Raw genomic sequence first — 17,458 nt, 5'->3', positions numbered from 1 at the left:
TTAATGTGAAATTAAAACAAAGTCTCCGGTTTTAGGTGTGAAAAGAAAAAAAGAAACTCTCTGTAGATTGCGGAAGAAAAGGAAGAAAGGAAGTGCGGTGCGATAAATATTATAATCGGAAGTTGACAGCAAAGTTTTTATTGTTTCGGAGCGCACTATTTAAAAAAGCATTAAGCGCAATCACACGTGACAAATACGTAAGCAATATTTACCGAAAAAAATTTTTTTTTCTCTCATTTTAGTGGGAGTCAACATTTAAATGACGTGAAACTATATATGCACACTACAAATATTACCTCATCTCAATTAAAACATAGAGGGAAAAAAAAATTCTTCCTCCTTTTCCTGCATATTTATTGAAAGACGAGTATAATAAAAATTGACCTTGACACTTGGAAAAGTGAATCTTGTATATTCTCAGAGAGCTAATCATTTGCACTGTTTCATTTTATAAAGTTCGTGATATCTCTTTGGATTGCGCGAGGCGCATACAATTCTGCTTTCTACAGAGAGTTTCTGTTACAGTTGAAGCAGTATATTCTCTGGTCTCCAGACAGTAAATTGTGATAACACGATACGTTCGCGAATCAATATTACATGTGTGTATATAGGCGAAGTTGAAAAAATATTTAATTTTCTCTATACTATTTGTGTGTGCATTAAAAGTTTTTTTTTGGTTATATTACTGTGATTTTAAAGCCCGGAAAGATAAAAAATGGAGATTGAAGACTTGCCGAGAATGACAGCATTGTCACCTGGATGCAGTTTGCCGAATGAAAAGAAAATAAAGACCATGTGCGAGGTATGTATAATATAATTTGTCAGTGTTATGAATATAAGTGAGGAGAGATTAAACTTTTCATGTAAACTTGTCTATCGCGCGCCAATGAAACTTGGCAACAGCGTATTTTAAATGCGCGCATGTCCGCGCGGGCAAAGTTCAACTTCTTCTTCTCTTTTTAATTACACAGTATAAATTTTTATTACATTCACTAGAAGACGTAAAAGTGGGTTTTTTTATAGGAATTTCGCGAAGGAAATTAATACAGTAGAATTATTCGTTGAATTGATATAATCGTGTGAGGGCTTTTTGGAAAAAATTGTAATAACTTGTGAATTTCAAAAATATGACTTTTAACAATGTTTTATCGACACTTTGCGGTAATAACGAGAACTGTCATATCGACACGTGAAGATTTCTACTGTATCAAGAAACTTTCAATGACTTTATCAACGAAGATAATTTCTGAGAATTTTTTTCTTTTGATCATACAATGATTGACTGCAAAGGTTTTTATTATCTTTTTATCTGCTTTTGATATAATTAACGTATTAAGATATCGCAATTGACCTATCAAGAATCTATCAAGTGACGTAAATTGTTTATTATAAAAATAGATGTATCGGAAGTTTTATAGAAAAAAATTATTATCGACACTTTTTGTTGATAAATTTAATTTATTTTTATTTATTAAAATATTATTAATTTCATATTAATTTTTATAATTTTTGAATTTACGAATTGATTTTTATTTTCTGTTTCATTTTTTTTTTATTTTATTTATTGATTTTTATTTATTTATTTAATATTATATTCATTTATTCAAAATTATTTAGAAGAAAAAGGACAAAAATTTAATTTATTTATTTTATTATTTTCTGTTATTTCTTAAATTTATTATTATTTTATTTGTTTTATTTATTAATTTAATTAATATTTTTTTATTTAAAAATATTTAGAAAAAATAGAAAAAAAAATAATAATTTAAAAAAAGTTACCATCTGCAGTGTATAAAACAAAGAAAATTGAAATATGTGCGCTATTGAACAATTGCGAATATGAATTTCATCATTAACAATTGTTGAAAAAAAATCACATAAATTATCAAAACTTTTTTTCAAAGAAAAATATAAATATTATAATCAAGTAACTAATGAACATTTAATTTGCATTTAAATGCAAAATTAAAATTTTTTTTATTGTAAATTTTCATGAAAATTTATTTTCGCGGGGGTTAAAATGTAATTGGCACGACCCTGAGACCGACGTTGCCAGAGTGATTGCTGAGTCACATATCGTGTGCGATCTCACTTTAAGCAAGGTGTGTAATTCCGTTTGTCCGTTAAATTGCTGTGTTTTAATCATTAAATCGAGTGTATATTATGAAAAATATTAACGAAAATAATTTAAATCACACTCCAAAAACAATGGTCTAATTAAAGAATTAAATTAAAGGCAGGTCACACGCACCTCGAATATTCTAACAACAATAATAAATAAAAACTCGGTGTATAGTGCTCCAAAATTTTCGAGGCCGGGTTTTGTCGTCGTGACCTGTCAAGCCTATCTTGCAAGTCAAATAAATTATGCGACTCGTGCATGGTGTCAGTGATAAAAAAGGAATTGTCAGTGTTTCCTCATCTAGTGTGTGCTCACAATATTTGCCAAAAATCATTGTCCATTGTTTTGTGTGAAATCGTGTGCCGAGTGCAGTGTGCGAAAGCTTGACGTGGCCCCCAGTGTATTTTTTGAGGTTATTTCTGTACTCGTGTAACTGACCTATACCCATCGAAAAGGTGGACCCACCGAACTCTTTATTTCCAATCCACCATCCCAACGAACAGGTTGATTGTCTTGTGATCACCTCTCTTTCTCTCTATCTCTCTTTTGGATCAAATTAGTGGAGGAAATACTTTTCGATTTTTCCAAGGAGTAGGAGTATAATATAATCAAAAGTCCCACCATAACCTCAAAAATCAGCTGTCAACGCTTCTTTTGAATGCTTGTTTTTCGAGTGTTCGTGGTTTGTGTTTACAAATAAAGTGTGCAACGAAACAAATTAGTGCTTCCCGATGGATAAATTGTGACGTTTCTTATTTAATTTCATTGAAAGAAAAATGTTTTATTTGCTAATTGTTTTCAACACCAGAGCTAATCCTCTGTGATATAGCAATTTTAAAATCCAGAAAACTTCCAAAGAAAAATTTTTGTTTTCTATATAGGCGTGTGTGTGTTTGTCTATATTAGAATAATTCTGTGATAAATCGAGAGAAATAAGGAATTTTAGAAAAAATGCTGAGCCTAAAGAAATTTTATCGTGAGGAGCTCCTTCAGCTCGCATTGCTTCTCTCATTGCTGCGAGTGGATCCTGATGCTTATTTAGGATTAGATATACAGACAATTGGTGTTGGATCATTGGATTTAAACAATGGATCGGGTTGGCATTTGGACGCCCATACAATTGTGCATCGGCCCGTGTTTGTACATCCAAAAAATTTGGACTCGATGCTTCTTAATTATGAGAGAGATATATTTGAAGACTTAAATTCACTGGGTAGATACAATAGATTGAATAGTGCACCAAATGATATACACGCGTATTTATTAAATATCGAGGAATCGGGAAGAGACGCACCTGAACCTGGACCAAGTATAACAAATTCAACAGATCTTTCTAGGAATGTTACCTCACCTGAAACACCGACTTTACTTCAATCACCTGCTCAACCTGACGGTGCATCAGAATTAACACAAGAGGTATTTTCTTCCGAAAATTAATTAGATTATTAAAAAAACAATAGGATTTTATTATTAAAGATTTATATTTCTATAAATTTGATCAATTTCTATAAAATTTTACGTTTTTATTTGAAGTACATATAAATAGAAATTTTGTTTACCTTATATTTTGACAGTTCAAAATTGAACGAATATTTTTTCTTTTCTAAATATTTTCAACAAATTAGAATAAAAATTTACAAAATAAATCCAATATTTATAAAAAGGAAATAATTTTCTAAATTAAAAAAGAAATTCTTTTTTCTAAAATTCAAATTTTAACGAAAAAAAATTTATTTTGAACGTTCGAATCTTTACAGAAAAGATTTTTGTTTCTATTTTTTAAATTTTGAGCTAACAAATTTTTATTTACCGTTTTATTTAAATATATAATTATTTTATTATTTATTTATTTTATTTTTTATTGAATTCCTTTTTTTATTTTCAATTCTAACGGTAATTTTATATTTTAAATAAAATTTATTTATTTAATTAATTAATTTAATTTAATTAAATTTAATTTAATTTATTTATTTTTTTTTAAAAAAGTTTGCGAAAACAAAAATTTCATTTGTATTTACATAGTTATTTACCGATTAGAATATAGCGGGGACTTAATGTAATTTTCATTTTTGTACGTAATAAGAGAGCAATGTTTTTACACACACAGTTCAAAGTGCTTCTTTAAAATCTGAATTCCATTAACTTCGTATAGTTTATTTAAATGTCGAATAAAATGCAAAAAACGGTGTGTTGCAAAAATAGAATTAAACAAATTTGAATTTAAAAAACATTCTTGCGGAAAATTTATAAAATATGTGAATAAGGACGGGAACTATTAAGTTTATTTTAATTTTAAATCGCATTCTATTTGTGAATTATTTACACATCATTATTTATCTCGATAACAGTATAATTTATTAAAAAAAAAATAATTTTCATATATTCAGAAATCTATTGTTGTAATAGTAAATTGTTTTTTTTTAAAGATCAACTTTTTGCTCGGAAGCATTTTTTATGTTTTTTATAATAAGGTAAAAATTATGATTATTAATTATAATAATAAAAATAATAATAAAAATATTAATAATAATAACAATATTAATAATAATAATAATAATAATAATAATAATAATAACATTAATAAGTAATAATAATTATAATAATAGAAATAAAAATAAAAAAAAATAATAATAATAAAAACTGTAATAGTAAAAGAAAAAAATACTAATCAGTTATAAATTATAAGTTAATAATTTATGATTTATTGTTCTATAATTATTTATCAACTAATTACTTAAATTAATTATTATTCATAAAAATTCGTTCATAGAAACAAAGACACGTTTAATTTGTTTGAAATGTGACTTTTTATAGTTGAATAACACGATTTGTGCTGTATTATGCATTTTATTTCTTTTCTTTCAAAAATATATTGTTAGACAAATTTTATTATTTTATGAACAATACAGTAGATATAATTGTTGAATAGAAAATGTTTTAATATTTACACTGCAAAAAGCGAATTAATCAAGTATTATATTAATTATATATCTGAATAATAATTATTATTCAGTAAATATTTATTTTAATAAAACCATTAATATTCAATTGTTTATTAAAACTGACGATTTTTATTATTGATATTGTTTATTTATTTTATTATTTTTTATTATTATTATTATTATTATTATTATTATTATTATTATTATTATTATTAAACAAATATTTGTTTTAATCAACAGATAAAAGCTGTTTAAAAAGAATAATTTTTTTTCTCTATTCAAATAAAAATGATTTAAAAAGTGATTTAAATTCAATGAAACATTTGCTTAATGTAAACAAACCTTTTTTGATTATTTGAAGCATTTTCTTCTATATAACATTGAATCTATCTATATATTGATATATTGAGAAAAGTATTTGCTTTTTAAAGAAACGAAAGTTAATATTTGTACTATTAATCTTTCTTTTTACTATATATTAATTTATCTAATTTTGATTTGTGCAATTATAATTTTCTGTGTGACTTATAAAAATTAAATTTTAAAAATTCTAATTTTAACTTATCTTGTCCAACAAAATTTTTATTGACACAATTAAAATGAGGTTAAATCAACAAAAAGTTCTATTTTTATAAAAGAATTATTCCTTTCTGTTAAAAGCAAAATTTTTACCAGATTTTTAGTTTTTGCAAGCAAACGTTTTGTTTCTTACAAAATTTTCATATAAAGTTTTGAACTTTTAAGTAAATTAAATTGTTTTCTCTTTAATTTTTTAAAAATAAGTGAAATGGAAATTTATTGGTAATTAAACAATTTAATTTAACAATCAAATTAAAAAATTTAATTTTACAATCGAATTAAACAATTTAATTAAGAATAAATTTTTCTTTTAATGTACAAAATAATTTTTATAATAAAATATAGCAAATTAAATATAAGTAACGAAAATGTCGTAGATTTGAACGTTCCAAACTTAAGAAATATTCTTCAAATAATATTTTAACTTTTATTTCTGGAAGGAAAAATATTTAACATTTTTATTAGTATATTTGTTCGTTCATTTGACTAAAAAACTCTTAAAGTAATTCTTTTTTGTTTTAGAATCGAAGTAAAATTGTGCTTGAATCAACAAAGATATTCTGTTTTTTAAAAAATATTTTTTCTTTACCAAAAAAAGTAAAGAAAAAATATTTTTTAGTCAATGCAAAAAAGAAACAAAAAGAAAAATTTGCGACACAAATAGAAATTAAATGCTTTAGTTATGAAAACGCTTCAAAAATATTTCACTAAAGTTTCGAACGTTCAAATAAACGAATTTTCTTTTATAAATATTTTCAAAAATTTTTTGGAAGTGGCAGAAAATATTTTCATATGTTTAATTGTAAATTAAAAATTAACATATTTTAAAAGTAATTTTTTTAGTTTACAAAAATAATTTAATTAAAAATATACAAATTAACTGACTGCAATAAAAATTAAAAATTTAAATCGAACAATTTGAAACTTTATAAATAATTTTTTTATTCGTGACACAATATTTTTATAATGAGAGATTTGAATTTAAAAAATAATTTCCTCCCTAAAGTTTGGAAAGTTTAAATGAAAGACAAATTTTTTAATACTTCATTCAAACTTGAAAGTTTGTTATAAATTAATTTTTTGTAATTTAAAAGAATTCTTAACAAAATGAATTTTATTTTATTTGTCAATATATTGCTTTGTAATTTCAAAAAATATTTAAAATTGAAAAGAAATTTCGAGGACTTGAACGTTTAAATTTAAGGAAAATTATTTTTATTACTTCTTTTTTTTCAATTGAATTTGAATTTTACTATAAAAATTTTGTTTTTCGGATTTAAAAGATTACTGTTTAACTTAAAAAATAATAATCAATTACAATATTTTTCATTAAAAGTCTTGTAATTTTTAAAAATATTGTGACGGAAAAAAATGTTTTGTTTATAAACAAAAATTTGTTTTGAATTGTTTTGAACGAAAATTATTAAAATAATTATCGACATAAATATTTTCAGAAATAACTGATTGAATTAAAAATTGAAAACGTGAATTAAACATTTTTGAACTTTATAAACAATTTTTTAATACGTGACATATTATTTGAATAAAATTTATATTTATAAAATAAGTTAATAAATTTTATTCACTTGAACATTAAAATCTTTAAGATCATTAAATTTTATTGATTTAAATAGCATTGCGAAAACAATATATTTGAATCAAACATAATTATCTTTGTTATAGAGTGAAAACCAAAAATTATTTTTGAATTAAACATAATAATTTTTATTGAATAAAAATTACGTTTAATTCAATTATAAAATATGTTTAATTCAAACATTTTTTTTTGGTTGGCTACATTGTATTTATGTTCCTAAAGTTCTGAACGTTCAAATGAACAAAAATTTATTTACTTCTTTGTTCAAAATAAATTTTTATTGCAATAATTTTGCGTTCCTATAAAAAAAAATTAATTGAAAAGTTTCTAAATGTAAAATTTAAGTTTTTCAATTTTTTTTTAATTTTTAATTTCATCTTTGGTTTAAAAATAGTTTTTCTCAGTGAGTTCTCTTCAGATATGAAAAATATTTTTTCTTGAATAATATAAATAAATAATACAACATAATAAGCATAAAAAATTAATACAAAAATATAATATTAAAAAAATAACAGTAATTTTAAGTTTAAACACCTAGAAGCTTTCTCTCAGGAGATTAAAAATCCGCAGAATACAGTAGTGTGTTAAAGACGTAATAAATAATCAAGTCCACTGAACATATAACTCTCACAAAATAGAAATTTAGTTTGATGACACCTTAACGAGTTGTTCAGGTTCTAAAAAAGGAAAAGACAGTTTTTTTCATTCCCTCTAATATGCCATCTAATGGGAAAATAAGGAGTAGTTACAGAAAGAAAAGTGTTTTAACGTAACAGTACTTGAAACAAAAACGGAAACTGGATTAGCTGTGTATTACTTTTTTTTAAAAAAAAAGTATTATACCATTAAATAGGAATCTTGTTTCTTAACTTTTGTTACATATATATTGCGAACAAAGAAAATCGCGCGAAGTTTTATTTTTTTTTTTGCCTGAAAATATATGAATATTTTTTTTCTTCTCTCCAGAAATATATATTTCTGGCAGTAGTACAATTTATTTTTCTTTCTTCGCAACAATGAAAAAATTTTTCGAAAATAACTGTCCTAGACGCAAGGTCTCAGTTTCTTGTATGTGTATATATCACTACTAGTATTAGCATGTGATCTCTGGTCTGATATATATTTAATCACCGTGTAAATGACCTGGTGCAAGTGTTTTCGAACCTGTAGAAAATATTTTTTTTTCATTATGTACAGAACGAAATCCTTGCTTTTTGTGTGACCCTGTCTTTTTTAATGCGCATCTTGTGCCTTTCTCTCTTTATGATATATAGTTACATATTCATTTTGAACATTTGTTATATACTTTTATGAGTCATAGTAATAACGTAGCAGGTAAAACTCATTACAATTGTACACAATTTTTTTTTCCTCGTGTGTTGGAGTTTAAAAATATGTTGCCTAATTTCAAAGAGAGAGAATCATTTTTTTTGCTTCTGAGATTCTTTTTCTAGACGAATATTCGTTAGAAATAATTTTTCGAATTGATTTTTATTAATTTTAATTTAATTATTTTTTATTAATTTCGTTTAATTTTATTAGTTGGAGGCTGAATGTATTTTAATTTTTAATTAAAAAAATCTTTGCTGTATATTTTTATTTTTCAACTTTTCTTCGTCTATTTTAAAAAAATGCGACTTTTTTTTACTTATTTTCAAAAATTGAGAATTTTTTTACTTTTCATTCAAATATTGCAACAAAATACCACATTTTTAGTATAAAATGCAACATATTTCGATTTTTATAGTATGAAAAATAATCATAGACAAATCTTTCAAAAATTATTTTTTAATCATTTTTCTAATTGAATTTGCGAATTAGGTATACAATTAAAATGATTTTGAATAATTGAAATTTTGTAAAATTTATTTATTGAAAATAATTTATTTCTTTCAAGTAATTTATTGCAATTTTTGAAAATCAACTTCTGAAGAATTTTAGGCACGAATTTTAATATAGCAAATTATGAAAATAAATTAATTCACAAAAAATTTAATCAACAATCTCCAAGAGTAAATTTAAAAATGAAAAATAATAACAAAATTAGCTTCTAAAAATTATATTAAAATATTCTAGAAAAAAGTAATTTCTTAGAATTTTTTTTTTCATTCTAATTTTTAAAACTTCAATGATTTTTAATATTTTCAATTACATATTTCCGAAAATTCAAATACATGCAAAAAATAATAACAGTAAAATTTTTAGAAAATTATTTTTAACATTGTTATTATTATGAAAAAAAATTAATTTTTGGATTTAAATTTAAATAATTTTAGAAATTATAAATTGTTAGAAGGTTTGAAATTAAAATTTTTTTAATTTTCTTCCCCGTGGAAAAACAAATAAGTATTTAAATATTTTTATTTAAGAAAATTATTCAAGTTTTAAATAATAGAACTGAATTTTTAATACATTTTTTAATAGACATAAAAAATATGTTTCACATAAATATCTTTGACTTTATGGCAAAGATATTTTATGTTTAATTTAAACAAAATTTCTTTGATTCAAAGAAATGATTTTCTCAGTGTAAAAATAGGGGAAAATATCAGCAAATTGTTGCCTTAGAATTATTACAATGTTTATAAAATTAAAAAAAATTTCATAAAATTTTCCAAAAGAATTCGATTATTTAAAAATAAAGTTTAATAACATTTTACACAAACTTTTAATTATTTTGAAAAAATAATAAAAATTTCACAGGAATTTCATTACTTACAATTTTTTTTTAAATTTCTTCGCAATCATTCAATTATTTTCATAAATAATATAATTTTTACGGGGATTCAATTACTTTCGTAAATAATAAAATTCTTTTTAGAAATTCAATTATTATTTCAGTAAAAAATAAAATTCTTTTTAGGAATTCAATTATTTTCGTGAATAATAAAATTCTTTTTAGGAATTCAATTAATTTAGTAAATAATAAAATTCTTTTTTGGTATTCAATTATTTTCGTAAATAATAAAACTCATTGCGGAATTTCAATTCTTTTTAATACAATTTTAATCGAATTCCTCGAAAAAATTCTTAAAAATTTTATTAAAATTCGTTGATTGAATTCAATTATTTGAAAATTTGTTGTTAACGATTCTTTACCGGAATTGAATTTTAAGAAACATTCAATTATTCAATAAATTATTTATTTTTGTATTTAAATAATTAAATTCTCGTAGCATTTTCAAATAAAAATTGATTTAAAAATTAATTTTAGTTAAAATTTTAGATATAATAATTGAATATTAAAAGCAATATATCATGAATTTTTAAAAATAATTGAATTTTGTAATTAATTTTTTTGAAAAAGTTTAATTGAATTTTTTTAATATTATTTGAAGTTTTTATTTTCTAATCAGGGTTCCTACAGAATCTGGAAATCATAGAAATGGTATGGAATTTTTAAAAGGCTTCTGGAAATCAGGGAAATCATGAAAAAGGCCTGGAATTTTTAAAAGTTTCTAAATTTTTTCAGTTTTCCATTTTTTCTCTTGAATAGAAATTCAAATAATAATAATAAAGCTAAATGGCATAAAAGAGAAGAAAAAATGTTGAATTTTAAGAAATTCAATTTTTCGGATTTTTGATAATTTTTAATAATTTTTGATTTTTTACCAAAGGGTGGAGACTATTAAATAAGTAAAGTATTTTCCAAGAGCACAAAAATAATAAAGCTAAATGCCACAAAAGAGAAGAAAAAATGTTGAATTTTAAGAAATTCGGATTTTTGAATTTTTGATAATTTTAGATTTTTTACCAAAGAGTCGAGACTATTAAATAAGTAAAGTATTTTCCAAAAGCACAAAAATAATGAAGCTAAATCCCATAAAAGAGAGGAAAAAATGTTGAATTTTCAGAAATTCGGCTTTTTGAATTTTTGATAATTTTCGACAATTTTAGATTTTTTACCAAAGAGTCGAGACTATTAAATAAGTAAAGTATTTTCCAAAAGCACAAAAATAATGAAGCTAAATCCCATAAAAGAGAGGAAAAAATGTTGAATTTTCAGAAATTCGGATTTTTGAATTTTTGATAATTTTAGATTTTTTACCAAAGAGTCGAGACTATTAACCCCTTCGCAGTCTAGTTGAAAATCGCTTGTGGTCCAAAAACGGTCCGAAAAAAAAGTTTACAAAAAAATATGATTTAATCATATATAAGGTTTTTGGGGTCGCTGAATTCGAATTTGAGGTTAATTTTTGAAAATTCAAAATGGCGGATCCAATATGGCGACCAAATATGGTGGATAATTTTAAAATTAAAGCGTTTTAAGGGAAATTCATTTCTCGGGGGTTTTCGAGGTCGCTGAATCCAAATCTGAAGTCAGATTTAAAAAATTCAAAATGGCGGACCCAAAATGTCGACTTCAAAAAAAAATTTTTTTTCAGATTCCCTTAAAACTCGTTACTCGGGGGTTTTCGGGGTCTCTAATTACAAATATGATGTCAGATTTTCAAAATTCAAAATGGCGGATCCAATATGGCGGATGATTTCAAGATTGATGCGAAAAAAATATGAAGTTACCTCAAAAACCCCTGAGTAAACATTTTAGACAAATTTGTCAACATTCAAAAAATTTGATCGACATATTGAATCCAAAATTTAGCATTTAGAAAAACGAACATCAAATTCGAATTCAGCGACCCCAAAAAACCCCGGGAACGGAATTTCGATCAAAACGCATAAATTTTGAAATTATCCGCCATATTGGATCCAACATTTTGAATTTTGTAAAACGAACATCAAATTCAAATTCAGCGACCCCAAAAACCCCCGAGAAACGAATTTTAATCGAATCGCATCAATCTTGAAATTATCCGCCATATTGGATCCGCCATTTTGAATTTTAAAAATCTGACATCATATTTGTAATCAGAGACCCCGAAAACCCCCCAAGTAACGAGTTTAAAGCGAATTTGAAATTTTTTTATTTTTCGAAGTCAACATTTTGGGTCCGCCATTTTGAATTTTTTAAATCTGACTTCAGATTCGGATTCAGCGACCCCAAAAACAGTAGTATGTACTTCGCTACTAAAATCAAATCATGTTTAGTATTTTTTTTTTGAGATGGCCATATATGGCCACAGACGCAAAGGTGGCACGACTTTTCGTGGCCATATATGGGCCATGGACTGTTAAGGGGTTAAATAAGTAAAGTATTTTCCAAGAGCACAAAAATAATGAAGCTAAATCCCATAAAAGAGAAGAAAAAAAGTTGAATTTTAAGAAATTCGGATTTTTGAATTTTTGATAATTTTAGATTTTTTACCAAAGAGTCGAGACTATTAAATAAGTAAAGTATTTTCCAAGAGCACAAAAATAATGAAGCTAAATCCCATAAAAGAGAAGAAAAAAAGTTGAATTTTAAGAAATTCGGATTTTTGAATTTTTGATAATTTTAGATTTTTTACCAAAGAGTCGAGACTATTAAATAAGTAAAGTATTTTCCAAGAGCACAAAAATAATGAAGCTAAATCCCATAAAAGAGAGGAAAAAATGTTGAATTTTCAGAAATTCGGATTTTTGAATTTTTGATAATTTTCGACAATTTTAGATTTTTTACCAAAGAGTCGAGACTATTAAATAAGTAAAGTATTTTCCAAGAGCACAAAAATAATAAAGCTAAATCCCATAAAAGAGAGGAAAAAATGTTGAATTTTCAGAAATTCGGATTTTTGAATTTTTGATAATTTTCGATAATTTTAGATTTTTTACCAAAGAGTCGAGACTATTAAATAAGTAAAGTATTTTCCAAGAGCACAAAAATAATAAAGCTAAATCCCATAAAAGAGAGAAAAAAATGTTGAATTTTCAGAAATTCGGATTTTTGAATTTTTGATAATATTCGATAATTTTAGAATTTTTACCAAAGGGTGGAGACTATTAAATAAGTAAAGTATTTTCCAAGAGCACAAAAATAATAAAGCTAAATGCCACAAAAGAGAAGAAAAAATGTTGAATTTTAAGAAATTCGGATTTTTGAATTTTTGATAATTTTAGATTTTTTACCAAAGAGTCGAGACTATTAAATAAGTAAAGTATTTTCCAAAAGCACAAAAATAATGAAGCTAAATCCCATAAAAGAGAGGAAAAAATGTTGAATTTTCAGAAATTCGGCTTTTTGAATTTTTGATAATTTTCGACAATTTTAGATTTTTTACCAAAGAGTCGAGACTATTAAATAAGTAAAGTATTTTCCAAAAGCACAAAAATAATGAAGCTAAATCCCATAAAAGAGAGGAAAAAATGTTGAATTTTCAGAAATTCGGTTTTTCTAATTTTTGATAAATTTTGATAATTTTAGAATTTTTACCAAAGGGTGGAGACTATTAAATAAGTAAAGTGTTTTTAAAAAGCCCAAAAATATTGAAATTAGATTTAAAATTCCACTGGTATTTCGTAAAAATTTGACCTGGAAATCATGCAAAAGGTATGGAATTTTAAATTCGGATTTCTGTAGGAATCCTGCTAATATATTTATTTAATTGAAGAATTTACGAATAATTGAATGTTTTATAGTTATGAAAAATTTAATTTATAGTTTTAAGTAAAATGTTCTTTTATTTGACTCGGACTGGTTATATTTTTGTCAGTAATTGGTCTGTTATTTTTAATTTTTGGTCCTTAAATTCCGTATTTTTAAATACTTTTACTGATTCGATCTCTAGAGTTTCTATATTTCCATGTAGAATTTTTTCACGAGGGATTCTTTTTTGACAGATCCTTTTTTTTAAAAGTGTCTTTTAAAAAGAATCTTTTAAAAAGAGACCATTGTGTACGAGAGAGACTATTGTGTCTAATTAAATTCGTATTATGCCAGCATTACGTTTTTCTTGACGTCCTCGTATAATGCAGGTCACCCATATCGGCTTTACTATATTTCAATCTGGGTTAACTAATTATTTTTTTTCTTTTTCTTTTTTTTTTTTTTTTATTGAGAAGCGTTTGTAAGCAATAATGTGTATATAAATTGTAACTTCTTACAGTGCTCGCGCGGTATTTAGATCTCTCATCGTGGAAGACCCTCGATCAGACATGAATGGACCGCGGAAGAGGGGACTTAACAGATTTTTATTTAATTAGTTTCTCCACCATCCGAGTCACGTTTTCTGTGTGCGCTTTAGCAAGGCCGTATAATCACATGAGATCACCATAAAAAGAATCCACAACCTTATTCACTAATATTATGTAAATATAGGTAAACCACATTAGAATATCATCATTCTGTTGTGAATCACTTTGTCGCATCATTTTTTTTTTTTGTTCATTAGAAAAATTATTATTCATTAATTCAATAATTCAAATATTAAATCGACACAATGTTAACGTACTCTGTAAACGATTATTTGAAAAACAAAAGCTTTCTGCAAAATTAAGAAACAAAATTAATTTTGAAGACAACTTTGTCTTTTAAATTATTTTATTATTATTTTATTATCATTTTATATTTTCGAAAAGTTACATTATGATATTCTTAAAAAGCTCATTCTTTGGATTTTTTTAATCATAATTTTCTAACATTTAATTATCTTCGAACAAAGTAAATTAAAATTTTTTAAAATTTATACTTTTTTAAACATAATAAAATTTCGGAAAAATTATGTTTATATTTACGTTTCAAATTCTTCCAAAATTCGAATATTTTTTTATATTTTTCAAAATTTCAATTATTTTTAAAAGATTTTTCCAAATTTCAATTGTTTGAAATTTTTTCAATTGTAGATAATTAAATTATTTTTAAATATTATTAAAAACATAGTAATTTTTAAAAATATTGAAACAGAAAATTTTTTTTTTTACATAGACGTTCAGAATTTTAAGAAAATATTATTTTTCTGTACTTTTATACAAAGTTGTTGTTTTTTTTAATGAATTGTGTTATTCATATTTGTTTAACCTGACGTTTCTTATTATCGTCGTGCATGATTAAACCGCAAGTTGAACGATACGAATATGTAATTTTAAAAAAAGCGTCGAGGCTCATGCGAGTAGAGGAAAATTTTGAAATTGGTACACACAAAGTTTGATTATTGCTTTTTTCTCTTATTTATTTGATAAAAATATAATTCGTACATTCTTTGAAGTAAACTTTCATTTTTTTTCTTTTAATTTTTATTTTGAGAAATATCTTTTAAAAACACTCTCGCGACAAAATGTCGACACTTGTGTGTATAATTCTTTTTGAATTGTCTTTTAATGAGTCCCCTCTCTGCGTATAAAAATAATTTAACGCATTTTGCAGAAAAAAAGAAGAAAAAAAAAGTATCGAGAGTGCAAGCGCGACCTCAATTTCGTGGAATTAATGCGAACATGCTCGACAAATCTTTCGTGCGTCGAGGACGAATTCGCTTTTCCGAAAATAGTCATGGGTCGAGGACTCTGATGAGACGAAACTTATAAATTATCGATACTCAAATTTGGAGCAATTGTTTATTGTTTTGATTTTTTATTTTAATGTTGGAGTATATAAATTTTCATAAATAGGCGTTAAATTTTAAAGTTGAATTTTTATTTATCGATGTGAGAATTTCCGTTGCATTTTCCTTATTCAAAAATGTTAAATTTTGCACTTGAATTTCTATTTGTGGTACATATTGTTGGTCGTAGTCGTTAAAAAGCTTATAATTATACATTTTGTCTCGAGTTCGTTCCTCCCGGGCTTAAAAATTTTAATTTTACTCTTTTAATATTTAATGGTGCGCTTCAAGTTGCGGTTAATTTCCGTTTCACTGAATTTTAATTTCGAAAATTTTCGGAATTGAAAGTGTTTTTCCTTTTTTATTACACGGAGAAAAGGAATAAAGTAACTTTTACTATTTTCAATGTAAAAAGAGTAGTAAAACATTACAAAAAACTGTTATAAAAGTTCTTTGACAATTTTCAAATCCATTTGTTTACAAGATTTAATCTTACGAAATTTCAATTATTCGTAAATTCTTCAATTAAATAAATATTGGAACATAAAAACTTCAAATAATATTAAAAAAATTAAATTAAACTTTTTCAAGAAAATTAATTTAAAAAATTCAATTATTTTTAAAAATTCACGCTATATTGCTTTTAATATTCAATTATCTAAAATTTTAACTAAAATTAATTTCTAAATTAATTTTTATTAGAAAATTCTATTAGAATTCAATTATTTAAATACAAAAATAAATAATTTATTAAAATAATGGAATGTTTCTTAAAATTCAATTCTCATAAAGAATCCTTATCAACAAATTTTCAAATAATTGAATTCTCACCACGAATTTTAATATAATTTTTAAGAATAATTACATTTTTCGAGAAATTCGATTAAAATTGTATTAAAAATAATTAAAATTCAGCAATGAGTTTTATTATTTGTGAAAATAATTGAATCCCTAAAAAGAATTTTATTACTTTTGAAAAATATTTAATTTTTGCGAAGAATATTATTGCTCTTGAAAATAATTAAATTTTTGCAATAATTTGTAATTTTTATAAAATTGAATTTTTTTTGTGTTATTTTGTAATTTTTGAAAAAGTTTTTTAAGAATTTTCAAACACATTTGTTCACAATTAAATTTTACAAAATTTCGATTATTCGTAAATTATTCAATTAAATATATATTAGAAAATAAAAACTTTAAATGATTAAAAAAAAAATCCGCAATTACAGTTTCTCAAAAAAAAAATTAATTCCACAAAATTGTTAGTTAAAAATATGAAAAATTCAAATTTTCAAAGATTTTAATCTGAAACCTTTTCAAAATTCAATTATTTCTAAAAATTCACGCTCTAATGCTTTTAAAATTAAATTATAATCTAAAATTTTAACTGAAATTTATTTTTAAATCAATGTTTAGGAGAAATTCTACTAGAATTCAATTATTTAAATACAAAAATAACAATTTATTGAATAATTGATTGTTTCTTAAAATTTAATTCTCATAAAGAATTTTATCTATAAATTTTTAAATAACTGAATTTCTTTGTCGAATTTTAATAAAATTTTTAAGAATTTTTTCGAGGAATTCGATTAAAATTGTATTAAAAATAATTGAAATTTAATAAAAAAAATAAAGAATTAATTAAGTAATTGAATGTCTCTCAAAATTAATTGAATTTTCGTAAATAAATTTTTATCAACAAAATTTAAAAATAATTGAATTTTGGAAAAGAATTTTATTATTTACGAAGATTATTGAAATTTTGCCAAAAATGTTATTATTTTTCAAAATCATTGAATTTTGG

At 23.6% G+C, this 17,458-nt stretch overlaps 1 protein-coding gene across 2 annotated transcripts in view; it reads left to right on the top strand.

Annotated features, from left to right (window-relative positions):
• Positions 1–314: 314 nt before the first annotated feature.
• The window catches only part of LOC122510763 (segmentation protein cap'n'collar), a 212,821-nt gene continuing 195,677 nt past the window's right edge, over positions 315–17,458 (top strand). Inside the window, exon 1 of one of the 2 annotated variants that reach the window (XM_043625644.1) lies at positions 315–802. In XM_043625644.1, coding sequence (XP_043481579.1) covers positions 716–802 — 87 coding nt within the window. In that variant the 5' untranslated portion in view covers positions 315–715. Of the gene's footprint in view, positions 803–2,057; positions 3,539–17,458 lie in introns of those variants that run through there. The other variant, XM_043625643.1, reaches the window with a different exon arrangement.

This window comes from Leptopilina heterotoma, unplaced genomic scaffold, assembly GCF_015476425.1.
Source record: "Leptopilina heterotoma isolate Lh14 unplaced genomic scaffold, ASM1547642v1 Lhet_73, whole genome shotgun sequence".
NCBI lineage: Eukaryota > Metazoa > Arthropoda > Insecta > Hymenoptera > Figitidae > Leptopilina > Leptopilina heterotoma.
Note: the sequence above shows the minus strand (reverse complement) of the source record. Positions and strands in the feature narration are given on the sequence as shown.